The 14,770-nt window shown below is 40.5% G+C and overlaps 1 protein-coding gene across 1 annotated transcript in view; it reads left to right on the top strand.

Annotated features, from left to right (window-relative positions):
• LOC131242474 (protein CHROMATIN REMODELING 25) overlaps positions 1-14,770 on the top strand; it is a 31,207-nt gene extending 16,437 nt beyond the window's left edge. The window contains exons 11-21 of the mRNA XM_058241126.1: positions 83-169; positions 521-612; positions 696-828; positions 1,525-1,644; positions 1,739-1,852; positions 1,944-2,027; positions 2,168-2,245; positions 2,329-2,387; positions 10,230-10,431; positions 10,530-10,628; positions 13,663-14,770. Of these exons, the coding sequence (XP_058097109.1) occupies positions 83-169; positions 521-612; positions 696-828; positions 1,525-1,644; positions 1,739-1,852; positions 1,944-2,027; positions 2,168-2,245; positions 2,329-2,387; positions 10,230-10,431; positions 10,530-10,628; positions 13,663-14,046 (1,452 nt within the window). The 3' untranslated portion in view covers positions 14,047-14,770. The remainder of the gene's footprint in view (positions 1-82; positions 170-520; positions 613-695; positions 829-1,524; positions 1,645-1,738; positions 1,853-1,943; positions 2,028-2,167; positions 2,246-2,328; positions 2,388-10,229; positions 10,432-10,529; positions 10,629-13,662) is intronic.

The following is a 14,770-nucleotide window of genomic DNA, read 5'->3' as shown; positions in this document are numbered from 1 at the left end:
TGAAAGCATAACAATATTCAGCGTAATTCACTGAAAGCGAATGGGTAGACATTATCTCTTACTTACCGTTCCTACAATATAGGTTAAACGAGCAATTGTGGAGGAGATGAAGCGGTCAAAAATTTTGGCATATATTACGGCTCTTAAAAAGCTCTGCAACCATCCAAAAGTATGCTCAAAGAATATTCTCTTTAATCATCATTGCATATTGTTTCAATTTGACTTTTAGGATATTTGTAGATGAAAAATAGTAGAAGTTACTCGGATATTTGTATCATTTATTTGATTTTAGTCATATCCCCGCTGTCAGGCCATTTCATCGAGCAAGCTATTACACACATGCCCATTGGGGCAACCCTGTAAAAGTACAAACTTCATATACTAATCTGTGTGAAAGTACATCACCATGATTGCAGAGAACCTTTGACTACTCTTCTAGATGTAAACCAAAACTGAGATTGTGATAGTCTGGCAATTGTTTCAACTCTCATCATGGAATAATATTTACTGTATCTTGCAGCTCATTTACGATACAATCCGCAGTGGGGGTTCAGGGACATCGGGTTTTGAGGACTGCATACGCTTCTTCCCACCGGAACTCTTCTCTGGAAGGTAAGTGATTGCTGGTTATTTTGTCCATGTATTTGTTGTCTTAAAGATTATTTTCATGGATGTCCTTTTCTCTGTTCTGGTAGATCAGGATCATGGTCTGGGGGTGATGGTATTTGGGTAGAAATGTCTGGGAAAATGCACGTCTTAGCTCGATTATTGGCCCATCTGCGTCAGAAAACAGATGATCGAATTGTTCTTGTTTCCAACTATACGCAGGTGTGAAATGATGATTCTTTGTACCTAAATTAGTTTGTGAATATGGAAACACCAGATCCATTGTTTCTTTGGTTATTGTTTTGTTTCTTTCTTTATAGATTTTGCAAAAGGCTTAGAGTGCTGAAAATTGTAGGAATGTAGAAAAGGTATTCAACAAAGAAAGAACTGGAAAATGTATCAATGAATCATTATACACACCACAACTTATTACATCATTACCTACTTATTATCATCCAATGCCACTATGCTTACTGTATACTACATGCATGCATAGTTCTCATTTCTATTGTTAGCTATGCTTACCAAGAACCTCCAATTTCTTAGATGTGAACGTCGAGACTTTCGTCCATCACTCTTTAGCTTGTTCTCTTTTTTTCCCCCCCTTTTATCTGTAGTCTGTTATTTTTTTCCTTTTATTATGTTCTCTAGTTGATTGGATCAAGCATCATTGATGATACTGAGGTATAATAACCATGAGCATTGTATGAAAAAGACTCATCAACGATGCTTGACCCTATCAACTGCATTTTCGTACAGGCTATTAATTTTCGATAATTGTAATCTGAAAGAAAGAATCTATTGGTGAGTCTTTATTGTTATTATTATGGATCATGTTATCGTAATTATCTACCAGTGTTGTTTGAAGGGTAAGTTCAGGCTGACCTACAACTCTAACTACTGTTAATCTTAAATCAGACTCTGGATCTCTTTGCTCAACTATGTCGTGAGAGAAGATATCCATACTTGAGGCTTGATGGAACCACATCGATTGGCAAAAGACAAAAACTGGTCAACAGCTTTAATGATCCTTCTAAGGTCCATATGCTTGGCAATGCATACCATGTATGATGCTTTATGTTTTATTTTCTGTTATTTACTTGATAAATCTGGATTAAGTTGCATATTGCAGGACGAGTTTGTGTTTCTCTTAAGCAGCAAGGCTGGTGGTTGCGGGCTTAATTTGATAGGTGGAAATCGACTTGTCCTGTTTGATCCTGATTGGAACCCTGCTAATGACAAGCAGGTAATGTATATGACCTGAGGTGCATTTTCTATGAAGATTATCATTCCTATAATCTTCTGATGTTTGCCTTTCCTGATGTGGCCAAAAGTAGGCGGCTGCAAGAGTCTGGAGAGATGGGCAGAAGAAGAGGGTGTACATATACAGATTTTTAAGCACTGGAACAATTGAAGAAAAGGTTTGGCTGTGTTAAGCAGTGGACACAGCTACATACATAATTAGTATCTGCTCATTCTTATGTGTATGGCCGTCTCCAAAGTTTTCTTGATAAACTGCTGTGCAGTGATTCTTTTTGATGGGTTATTATACTGTTTGTAGGTCTACCAGCGTCAGATGTCAAAAGAAGGACTTCAGAAAGTTATTCAGCAAGACCAAACAGATAGCATGACGCCACAGGTTCTAATGCATGCCACCTCTATCTTGCTTTGATCCTCCATGTTGGGTTTTCAATATGAGGCATTAAAGAATTCTCATTGCAGGGAAACTTTCTATCGACGGAAGACCTACGTGATCTTTTCACATTTCATGCAGATGTCAGGTAATTCTGGTTTACTATTGTTCAAAGTTAATTCTCACCTCCTAGATCATATAAATACCATCTATATAATGTTAGTTGGCTGTATTGAATAGAAGGTGTGAAGGAAGAACTGTAGGATTTTTCTGTACTTTTTTTTTTTTGTTCAGATGGTTGTAAGATGATGACCACTTAAGTTTGTTTTCTCATGCACTAGTAATTGGACTGAAGAAGAGAATCTTCAACGCCTTTATAGTTTGGAAGTTGGTATTTCTTGACGCCCCTGAATGCTTAGTATCAAGTATTGTGTTTTTACCCTGCATTGGACTTGATCATGTTACTTATAGCACTCAGATGTAATCCTTCAAATTGTAAAAGACGAGGAAGGTCATTACAAATCACTTGGATACAGTTTCTTAAACCTTAAAAAGTGTTTTCCGAAGTGGTGATTCTAGATGTGATAGCGGATGGGCAACAAGAATAAAGAAAATAAAGAGAAAGAACAGAGATTTAAAGGTTTTAAAGAGAAGATGTGAGGATTAGAAAGAAGAAGAAGAGTATAGACGATTAGAGTACGGAATGGATAGATTTCCCTGGAATAGCACTAGTGGTGGTCTTGGAGTCGACACCAAGATGGGAAAGAGGAGTCGGCACCAACACGGGAAAGAGGAGTCAACACCTCTTTAGCTTTCTTTCTTCAAAACCAAGTTACCATGTAATGTCTTTCTACCCAAGGAACCCCTACATAAAGACCCCTGGCTGACTTACTTAAAACACATATTACAAAAATACCCCTGCAAAAGACGTATTACAAAAATACCTTACAATAACTTTTCTTGACAAAAAAGTACACGTGCGCTTGTGGCTCAAGGGAGAACAACCGCACCGCCTCTATTGGCTTGCAAGAGTAGTCGGCTGATCTGTAGAGAAGACTCGTGGGCCCCACCCCAGCCTTCTCCTTCTATAGACTTTGAGGCCCCCATCATCTCTCCCTAGCTTGGAAAAACTTGACTCCGGCGAGTTGGCAGCATGGTATCTCTTGTACAAATCCAGATCAAGATGCTGAAAATCGGAAGTTGTGATCCACGTGCAATCGGAAGCTGGTCCACCCTTCCATTTGACAAGGAACTTATGATATCTGCCATCCTTAGTACAAACCAATTGATTGTCATATGCATCTTCACTCTCTTCGCTGACAGTAGGTACAAGAGGCAACCTTATGGCTTGCTCTTCCGATTCTTCGTCTTCATGTTGGCCATGATATATAGTCAAGTCTTCGACATTGAATGTCTAGTTGACGTGCAAATCTTCTAGCAACTCTAAAACATAAGCATTAGCATTGATTTTCTTAAATATTTTGAAAGGACCTGCACTCCTTGAGTGAAGCTTTTGATACCTCCCCGTAGGAAATATTTCTGGTCAGTGACGCACCATCACTTGGTTACCTTGAATTCTACGAAGTCTTGTATCTTGTATCTTCCATTGCTAGTTATCTTCCTTCTTAGTACCTCTTCATGGATGTCATGCATATGTCAGGCAAATGTTTTGGCCTCCTTGCTCAGTTGCGCATCTATGGGCAGGGCAATCAAATCAATTGGTTGTCTTGGCTTCATTTCTGACACTATCTTAAATGGTGATGGTCCACTCGGCTGATTAACTGAACTATTATAAGTAAATTCAGCCATCAACAAAACTTGATCCCACCTCAAAACATGGTCGCCAACTAAGTATCGTAGTAGATTTCCCAAGCTCTAGTCAACTACTTTTGTTTGACCATTTGTTTGAGGATGATATGTAGCTAAAAACTTAAGCTTGATACTCATAACCTTCCATAACGTTTTCCAGAAGTAACTTGTAAATTTCACGTCCCTATCGGAGACAATAGATTTCGGCACACCGTGTAAGTGAACTACCTCCCAGAAGAACAAAGTGGCTATATTCAGGGCATCCGAGGTCTTAGAGGAGGGAATAAAATGAGTCATCTTAAAAAAAGCAGTCTACTACGACAAAGATCGAATTGTTGCCTCGTACAGTTTTCCGCAAACCCAAAACAAAATCCATATTGATGTCTTGCCATGGTTCTTGGGGTACAAGCATTGATGTGTATAAACTTGTATTTTTTATTCGCCCTTTGGCAAGCTGGCAAGCTCGACATTGTTGCACCCACTTCGCCATGCCTCGCTTTAATGAAGGCCAATAAAATCTATCTTCTATGAGAGCAATTGTTTTGTTACGCCCAAAATGGCCGCCGATGCCAGTTGAGTGTAATTCTCGCATCACATGCTCTTGTAGAGAAGTGTCGGGTATGCATAGACAAGTTCCAAAGAAGAGATACCCATCATGCACACTGAACTTTAGATGACTTGTTGCCCGATATGAAAATCTGTGTAAATCTGCCCAAAATCACCATCGTCACTGCAATCGCGCTTCATCTTGTTGAAGCCGATCACTTCTACAGACATCATTGTCATAAAGTGGGCTCATCTACTCAACGCACCAGCTGCCTTGTTCTCAATTCCCGACCTATGTTTTAGCACAAAGGTAAATTCTTGGAGATAACACTCCATTTGGCATGCCTATGGCTTAACTTCTTCTGGGAATTGATATACTTAAGGGCTTCATGGTCAGAGTAAAGAACAAACTTTTTGTCGATGGGGTAATGCTGCCAATGCCTCAACGCCTGCACCACTGCATAAAATTCCACACCATGTGTTGAGTACTTTTTCTTGGCCACATTTAGATTTTTGCTAAAGTAAGCCATCGGGTGCTTGTCCTGACTAAGTACCCCTCAATTGCTGACGTGAGAAACATCACAAGCAACTTCGAAGACCTTGTTGAAGTCCAACAATTGAATAACTATGGCGCGGTCATCTTAGCTTTTGTATCTTCAAAAGCTTTGGTAGCAGTCTTGGTCCACACGAATTGTCCCTTCTTTAAACATAGATTAATCGGTGCCATAATGGTGTTGAAATTTCTGATAAATCTCTTGTAGAAGTTAGCCAACCCAGGGAAACTTCACACTTTGTTCACATTAGTAGGGATAGGTTAGTCCAACGTGGCTTTTACTTTATCTAGGTCAAGTTCTATGCATGAGAAGAGACCACAAAGTCAAAAAATATCACACTTGCACTCATAAAAGTGCACTTCTTCAAGTTAAAGTAGAAAATTTCTTTTCTGAGAACTCTCATAGATCAATGTGTTTGGAGGCCTCTTTGTTATATACACGTATATCATCAAAATAGACAACAACGAAATGACCGATAAATGGATGTAATAACCGAGTCATGACTCACATGAAGGTGCTAGGAGCATTGGTCAATCCAAAAGGAATAACCTACCATTCGTAGAGCCCATTCTTTGTTTTGAATGTTGTCTTCTACTCATCCCTAGGTCTAATCCGTATTTGGTGGTAGCCACTTCTCAAGTTAATCTTCGAAAAGGCTTTGGAACCAGCCAACTTGTCGCCATATCATCAAGTCATGGTATTGGGAAGCGGTACTTGATGGTTATTTTATTTATGGCATGATTGTCTACACACATTCGCCAATTTCTGCCCCTTCTTTGGTGTCAACAAGGCTGGGACAACACACGGGCTAAGGCTTTCTTTAGGACAAGGTCGATAGCATGTTGAATGTCCCTCATAGGTGGTAATTCATCCAACAGTTCATCAGGCACTGGATTTGAAAATTTAGACATCAATCTTTTGGCTTGCAGATTCCTCACTTGCCCATTTGTCGAGATCTTGTCCTTGACCTCCTGCTTCACTAGCGCATACATAACACGTCCCTCTTTCCTCTCCTTAAATTGTCTCATGGATAAGGCATTAACTGACTTATGTGGCTCAGTTCTTTTCTTCATTGGTTCACTTGTCTTCATAGGCGAAGGAGAATCTTCGTGACAATGAATATGAAGGTAAATGTGTTGGCCTCTCCATCATTAAACACCTTTCGGTCATAAAGCCAAGGCCTTCCGAGAAGTATATGATAGATGTTCATGGGAACAATGTCGCACCAAATGGAATCGTCATAATGGCCTATCTTAAAGTTCACCAAGCACTTCTTGGATACTAGAATGGTCGTGCCATTGACCCATGTAATCTTGTGTGTGCACCTCCACTGATAATTGCATCTTCCCAACCATCTCTTGTGATACAACATTTGAACAATTGCCTCCATTAATAATTAGGTTGCATACCCTATCACCACACTAAACTCTGGTTTGGAAAAGAGCATGATGGGGACATCACGCGCATACGCACGCCCCCCTACGCATGTACGCAAGGAGGAGGAGGGCCCCACCATCGATCTGGATCGATGACAACGTCCAGGGAGGGCCTCCTAGTTAGAGGACTGCATTTTGGTTCGTTGGAGTGGACCCAATAGTCATGTGAATCCCGCCATGGATTCTCATAATCGTGGCCCACTATTCTAATTAATCTAGTACTTTAGGTTTTGCTTATTATTGTTATTAGGAATATCATGGATGGTTTATATTGCTTTGATTAGTTGTTATTTTTTATTACTTTGTCTCCAAGTAATAGGTTGCGCACATGACACGAGTTTTGGGGTATAGGGTTTTATTATAAATAGGCACCCCTTGTAGTCTTTTTTTCTCATTGAAGATTAATAAAATTATCGCGTTTTTCTGCTCCTCTAAATTTCTGAGTTGTGGAGATTCAATTGGGTGTGAAATTCTCCCTTCCTCAAAGGGCTGACTACCGTGGTGCGAAGCCACACCTATCCTGATTCACCCCCACCTTCTACCATCCATATTTTTATTCTCCTACAATCATCTACACTTCAAATCCGTCATCTATTGGAGCCGTTTTTCTCTCTACAGCAGATTTCCAGAATCTGGCCCTGTAGGAGGGTTGAAACTTCGGCGGAACACCACGCACAGATCGTGCATCGGATCAGGCTGAAATTTGGAAGTTTTGTGGCCTACCCTTGGCCAACCAGGGCCAAGCTGGCCGTTTTTTGATTTGTGGGCGCTACACACGCGCGGGACACCTCCAGCGCACGTGTGTCTGGGCCTTCACCGTTGTCCACGCGTGTGACGCTTCTTTGGTTCGTCTCTCTCTTCTCTTTCACCCAAAATCCCTAACCCTAACCCTAAATTACTTAAATCCCCAATTTTATGCCATTTTTTCAACCTTAGGGTTCCCCAAATTGAAATATGTGAACCCCTTGGATTGAGGAATTATTTCTGTGCATGTGTGGATGAATTTACCCTCATTTGATTATTGTTTGGTCTATAATTTTGATTAATCCAACCCTAGCTTGTGTAGGCCTAGGCTTGCATAAATCCCCCTTGATTGAATGCTTGAACTTTATGCGGGATATGGAAGTTTTGTGAATGTTTCTAAATTAGTATGATCTAAAGTCTGAAATCTTGCATATCATGTTTAATTTCCGTGTCCTGCATCAGAGCAGTCTGTCGCTAATCTTTAATCTCGTCCTTCTTAGGGGCTACAAGAACACTCTGAACAATGATCGATATCTCATTTTCCGGGCCAAATTCATAGGTGTCTTCTTGCAATTCATCAGCTTCACGTGGATCTTTTTCCCCTTCGAATTCATTATCCTCTTCTTCTGCACGAATAGTCGTAACTTTCTGAGGGCAACGTGATGCATAATGTCCCTTTCCACACAACTATAGCGGTCCATGTCTTTCATATCCCTGTGTGAATCACTCCCTATGGGGGCCTTGCCGTGATTCTCCACCAAACGAGGTGGCCTTGACTTAGCAGGCTTTTTGGTGGCTACATTATCAGGGACCCTTGCTATTTAGCTGACTTCCGCACCTCGTCAATTCATCAACTCACTGGTAACTGTGCCAAATCTTCTCCCAACGAGTTGTCTAAGCTGTTGCTTAATTTTCAGAGCTAATTGGAATGCATCATCTATCCCATCAAGCCTCATAGTAATCATATCTCTTTGAATTTCAGCTCTTAGGCACGACTTGAAACGAGAGAGCGTATGACACTCCTTTGTAATTTGACAACAGACCATGAGTTTGTTGAAGCGCTCCATGTATTCTTCCACCGTCATTTTTCCTTGCCGCAATTTGACCAGTTGTTCATAGAGCACATCCTCATAATCAAGAGGAAGATACTTTTCCTTTAGCTTCGACTTCATTTCTTCCCAATGAACAATAGGTGGCTAGCCAATCGATACACGGTCTTCCACACTTCTCCACCAAACACGTGCATGCCCCTTAAGCTTCATCTTAGTGAACCTGACTCGACTATCATCATCCATGTCATGCCATTTGAAGTAACCCCCTACGCTGTCAGCCAATCAAGAAATTGAGTCGGCTTCAACTTGCCAGTGAAGTCAGGTACGCCTATTCTCACATTCTTCGTAATATTGTTGGCCACATAGTTGTGTTCCGGTCGGTCCCCTCCAAAATACCTTCGTACAGTCTCCATGAGTGCACCTTGTTGGGGAATTGACCGCTCCTGAGTAGCCTTACCGGCGGTTACATTAGCAGGTGCCACTAGATGCTATCGAGGAAGATCATCGACATCACCTTCTTCCTCCGCCACATGTTGTCCAGAAGTTTCACCATCTCTCATATCACATATAGGCTTTGTGGGTACATGATTTTTGTCGTTCCTTCCAATCGCTCCATTCGCAGCTCCATGGCATCCATGCGGTGCACTAAGTAGTCAAGTTGATTTGCCATATGTACAAGCATGTCGTCCCGTTGCTCATCTGTAAATCTCGTACCGTAGGATTTGCTTGTGCGAGTCGACATCAGCAAGCTTAGGCTCTGATACCAAATTGATAGTGGACAGGCAACGAGAATAAAGAAAATAAAGAGAAAGAACGAAGATTTAAAGGTTTTAAAGTGAAGATGTGAGGATTAGAAAGAATAAGAAGAGTATAGGAGAATAGAGTAGGGAAGGGATAGATTTCACCGGAATCAGCACTGGTGGTGTTCTTGGAGTTGGCACCAAGACGGGAAAGAGGAGTCGACACCTCTTTTGTTTTCTTCCTTCAAAACCAGGTCACCATGTAATGTCATTCTCCCCAAGAAATTCAAAACCAAGTTACCATGTAATGTCTTTCTCCCCAAGAAACCCTTACATAAAGGCTCCAGGCTGACTTACTTAAAACACATATTACAAAAATACCCCTGCAAAAGACCTATTACAAAAATACCCTTACAATAACTTTTCTTGACAAAAAAGCACATGTGCACTTGTTGGCTCCAGGGGGCCCAACCGCACCACCTCTATTGGCTTGCAAGAGTGGTTGGCTGATCTGTGGGGCCTAGAGAAGACTCGTGGGTCCCACCCTAGCCTTCTCTTTCTATAGACTTTGAGGCCCCCATCAAGATGACAAGCCTTGACAACAACTGATGCCTACTGCAGTTGGCATGGGAAAAGTACACATTTATTTGGAAGAGGTGACAGATATGTTTGTCAGTATGCACTTTTTCCGAATTTTATAGGCAAGAACAGGAAGAATTTCTTCCTACAAATTCTGTCCAAAACCAGTACCTCATTAGTTGAGAATCTTGAGTTGATTAGAGGATGGCCCTACTAGTGGGGAGACCCAGGTTTAAGTCCTGCTGTTGTACTCGTTTTAGCCTGTACGAATCGGTAACAAAATAAAAGTAAAAAACACATTTTTTTCTCCAAGGCCGAGTGGTCCTGAATGCTATGCGTACTGATGGCCAAGCATATATGTTTGCCCTGATGTACCTGTGACACAAATATAAAGGGTGAAGCTGTATTCCTCATCAAAATTGGTTCCCTCAGCCTCCAATACTGTGAATTGAGCATATTTTAAGATTTACTTTTTAACTCCTGGAGAGTTATTGACTTGTTTCTAACTTTATTCTTGCCTATTTTTACAGGTCTGAAATCCATGAAAACATGAACTGTATTCGTTGTAAGACAGATGATTTAAGTGTAGATGACAGCTCAGAGGATGTGACTGACGTTGTAAAAGGGAGGGATTCTACAAATGGAAAGTGCCAAGCTGAAGAGGGTTCTGATATAGGTGGATTTGCAGAGATTGCTGGATGCTTGCATAAGTTGCAAAGCTCAGAGAAACAGGTTGGCCACAAGTCATTTATTCTCTGTCATTAGGGCCTTGTGCCTGCTTTTGATTTATGATTTGTTTTCTAACTTCTATTTGAAACTTTAATTTTCAGCTGGGAACTCCTCTTGAGGAGGATTTAGGAAGTTGGGGTCATCATACTTTTCCAACATCTGTGCCTGATGTAATTCTTCAAGCGTCAGCTGGTGATGAGGTGTGTTGAGACTTGAGATAGGAATTTTGCTTTTGATCATTAAAAGAAGAAATGACATCTTCCCTTGATTTCAACGCTCTCATTGCTGATAATTCTAGGGTCTGATTTCCATCATTAGGAATGTCAACTGGCAGGGCCGGGGTAGAAGTTCACTTGTGGGATTGCTACCATGGTATCCCAAATCGGTTGCGTAACGGTAACGGTCATAGCTGTTACGCATTACAGGGTTGAAACGGCCGTTACAAGAAAAAAGGGCTGTAACTGCCCTGTAATGGTCTTGTAACTGTTTTTTCATTTTTTTTTTTTTAAAGAAGAACCATAACAGCCGTTGCGGCCCGTATCATAACGGTAACGGTGGTTGCCGTTACGGCCACCGTTACCATTATGGAACACCTTGATTGCTACCCATCGCTTTATTACCATTGGTTAAACTGACCAGCACTAATACGTCTGCAATAACCTGTATGCAGGCATCAGTGTCTAATATGTGTTGGTGAGTTAGAATCTAGAGTTGTGGACTAGTTTCCCCAAAATATGTTAAAATTTTAAAACATAAAACACAACAAAAGGTCTAGGACATTTTGAATATTTAAAGGAAAAAATAACCAATCACCCCCCAGATGATAATATGGGGACCACAAAAACACCCCCACTTCAATTCTGTATGACCTATAATCCTTTACCCCATGATTAGAAAAACATCTAAAAGTAGTCGTGCAGTTGATTAGATGGATTAATTTCTAATTTTACTATTTCTTTCTTATATGAGTTAAAGTTGGAAAGAGATTTCAACCCCTTTTCTCTCACATGAATGGTACTTGCTCAACTGAGATTGAGAAGGGGCTTCATAGCATGTGTCAAGTGCCAACAGGGAGAAAATAGTGCGAGATTCAATCCATTCATCATTAAAAGCAGCCTGTGAAAATGCCCTGGTCCACAGACAAGGTTGGTACACTCATTAGGTTGGCCATACATGTAAGTGGAATGTAAGCTATCCATTTCTTCATGCTTGTCTTGCCGCTTTATGGGTGGACTGGACTGTTTTTGGGCCAGGGCATGTTCACAATGCTCCTTTATGACTGGCGCAATGTTGTGCATGTGTATCATGAAGTCCCTTCTCAATCTCAAGCTAGATTGCAGTGATAGTTCAAAATGGTGGTGACTTGTTCATTGTACATGTGGTATGCGTGTTTATGAAGCAAAGTCATTTGAATGTGAAGCCCTTTTGTGGATGGAACATAACTAAAATACCATACTGATTGGACAATTATAACCGGCTGATTGTCAGCTATTAAATGGATGGATCAAATACAATGATCAACAGTCCAAACTTAGTGGGAGAACACAGATAGTTAAGACTCTGTTAGGATAGTATATGTATGCATTCAACTGTACACGTTAAATATAGGTAGATTGTCATATGGAATAAATATCAAACTTTACCACTATCTAGTCCCCATCATGGTATTAAAGAAATGGTTACATAACGGGACCCGTTACCTGATATGTGGTTGTAATGCCCATTCCTGAAAAGAAAAAGGGGACAGGTAGGGGGCCGATACATTTACTTAAAAAAAAATTTGACTGTTACATAACGGGACACATTACCTCATATGGGGTTGTAATGCCCATTCCTGAAAAAGAAAATAGAAAAAAAAAGGGGGACGGGTAGGGGACCCATACATTTCCTTAAATTTTTAATTTTTAATTTTTAATTTTAACCATTAGAAGGCCATAACGGCTGTTATGGCTGCTGCTACTGTTATTGACAACCTCGGTCCCCACATTTAACATAGTATTAGAGTCATGATCCTGGCTGTTGATATCCTAACACCAAGGTCGAATTGCCTACATTTTCAACATTTACAATCTCCAACCAGATTGTCATCTCTGTTGTAAGGTCTCACCTCCAGCAATGGCAAATCTGCAAGCCTCAGATCTCACCAAATCTGCAATGTGCTTCGGATCTCTATCTAGATCTCTTGTTGTCATTCGTCATACTGCTGTATCTGAACTCCACCTTGCTCCCAGTCCGGAGTGTCATCAACAATAGTTCCTCATCGGAGGTGTTAAAAGACATAAGATTACACACTTAGGACTCAAAAGTTTTATATATATATATATATATATATATATATATAAACAACTATAAATAATTGGTGTCATTGTATATGGGTTATAACTTGGTCTGCATGCTCAAGATTGATGCATCAACTCACAGGATCTAGTTGTTTGACCCTGAGCTAAGGAAACTCCAGTCATGTGGGGAAAATGGCTGATTGATGGATATGCTGTCCTTCAAATCAGACACATTCACGTGAGAATAGGTTCCAAAGGACGAGTCCAGGACTTTAAAGGTAACATGAGTAAGGTTAAAATAAACATCAACATCATCCTGTGCTACTTATCTGTATTCTTATGGCTCAAAAATCTATAAATAGGCATCAACGAGTACTCATATACGCTAAACTTCACGTGAGGCGAAATGATGTTTGCATGGGAATTCCCATGTCATTTCTAATGTTATGTCACTCTGATGAGAATCGGTACTATTCATTGCCCAATATTTCATCCATGACTTGATTTTCTTTGCTTCTCTTTTCCATGGTCTGTCATGCACTTGTCATAATCATCTTGTATTTGTCATGCACTGACACAAGAAGTTTTATTAGCATTTTTTAAACTGTAGATATTTATGTTTCCAACTTGATCATAATGGGTGCAAAACAGAATAATGACATTTCATGCAATTCCGATTTTGAATGGTCTCTCTTGCTTTTAGGGGTTGTTTGGATGCATGGAGCTAGAATTGATTCTGGAATTCTCATGTTTGGGTGCCCTGGTTCACTTAAGAACTCCAGGACCCATGGAACTCACTTTTTTTTAAAATGCCCGAGTTGTTTCAGAAGAGCAAAAGGTCTTCCTGGGAACTCTCTTCCACAGAACTCCCATCCATGTTCAAGTTCCACACATCCAAACACCCCCTTAATGGTTATTCTTTTCAGTTTATTGCTTGTGTATCATGTCATTGCAGGTTACATTTGTTTTTACAAACCAAGTAGATGGGAAGCTTATTCCCATTGAATCGATGAGAAGTTTGAAGGCAAAGGATTTGTCAGGACCAGAAGACAGCCTCCAAGCAAAGAGAGCTCACAACCAAACACACATGCGACAATCCCTAAGACATCTTGAAATGCATTCTCCCACCCAAACAATCCCAGTACTCCCTTCCAATGAAGATTCTAGTAGAAGTTTGTTCCCTACTCAATGCAAATCTTTGGAGTCTGGTATGGTCGGATTACAAAGGACATCAAAAGGGTTGCGTGCGCCAAGAAAGCCTCGCATTTCCCATGAGAGTAAATTGCCCCTGAAGAGAGCATCTGATGATTTTGATAAACATGAAGATGATTTTGTTTGATCGTTTTGCCCGCTTAAAATGTAGTTTTCTCCTTTTTCAATAGGAAAAAGTGGGAATTGTTATACGGGAAAAAGACTCATGGCCCACAGGGATCACGGGTGGGAGATATGGGGGCTTTAAGTGGGAAACCTACCAAGCTATCAAAGGCTCTTCCTCCCGCGACATCATTACCAAGCTTCTAATAACTTTCTTACAGTTAGGACGAGCCCATGTCGTAACCTCAGGCTTAATTGTGGCAAGTGGGGCCCATGGTTTGGTATTGCATTTGGACGTGCATGGACATTCCCTAAAAGTCTCCCAGGTTGGAAGAACCTAGCCACCAATCCAGAGACTTCTTTTTCGATTGTACCCTTGTATTTCTCTTCTTAACAGAGTAAATGTAGGCCACAAGTTTAAAGCCTATGATTTGTACTAATGAGGCGAAGGTGGGATGCAATGGACCCGTGGTCTATGAGCTATATCAAATCATGAACCTCACTTGTCAGCACTGAAAACATACTTGTAGTGTCAGTGCCTTGATCTACAAAATTGATGGTAGATCAATGCATGCTCTTTGCTCTTGATTCTAAGGGATTGTTTGGTTTTTGGGGAATCCATTTTCTGTTGTCCATGTTTCCTGGGGAATGTTAGAGTTCACCTTGTATTTCTTGTGTAACAACTAAATTTTATTTGGTTGTACTTTATTTCTTGGAAAAACTAGGGAAAAGTCTAAAATTCTGTTTAA

This window comes from Magnolia sinica, chromosome 4 (assembly GCF_029962835.1).
Source record: "Magnolia sinica isolate HGM2019 chromosome 4, MsV1, whole genome shotgun sequence".
NCBI lineage: Eukaryota > Viridiplantae > Streptophyta > Magnoliopsida > Magnoliales > Magnoliaceae > Magnolia > Magnolia sinica.
Note: the sequence above shows the minus strand (reverse complement) of the source record. Positions and strands in the feature narration are given on the sequence as shown.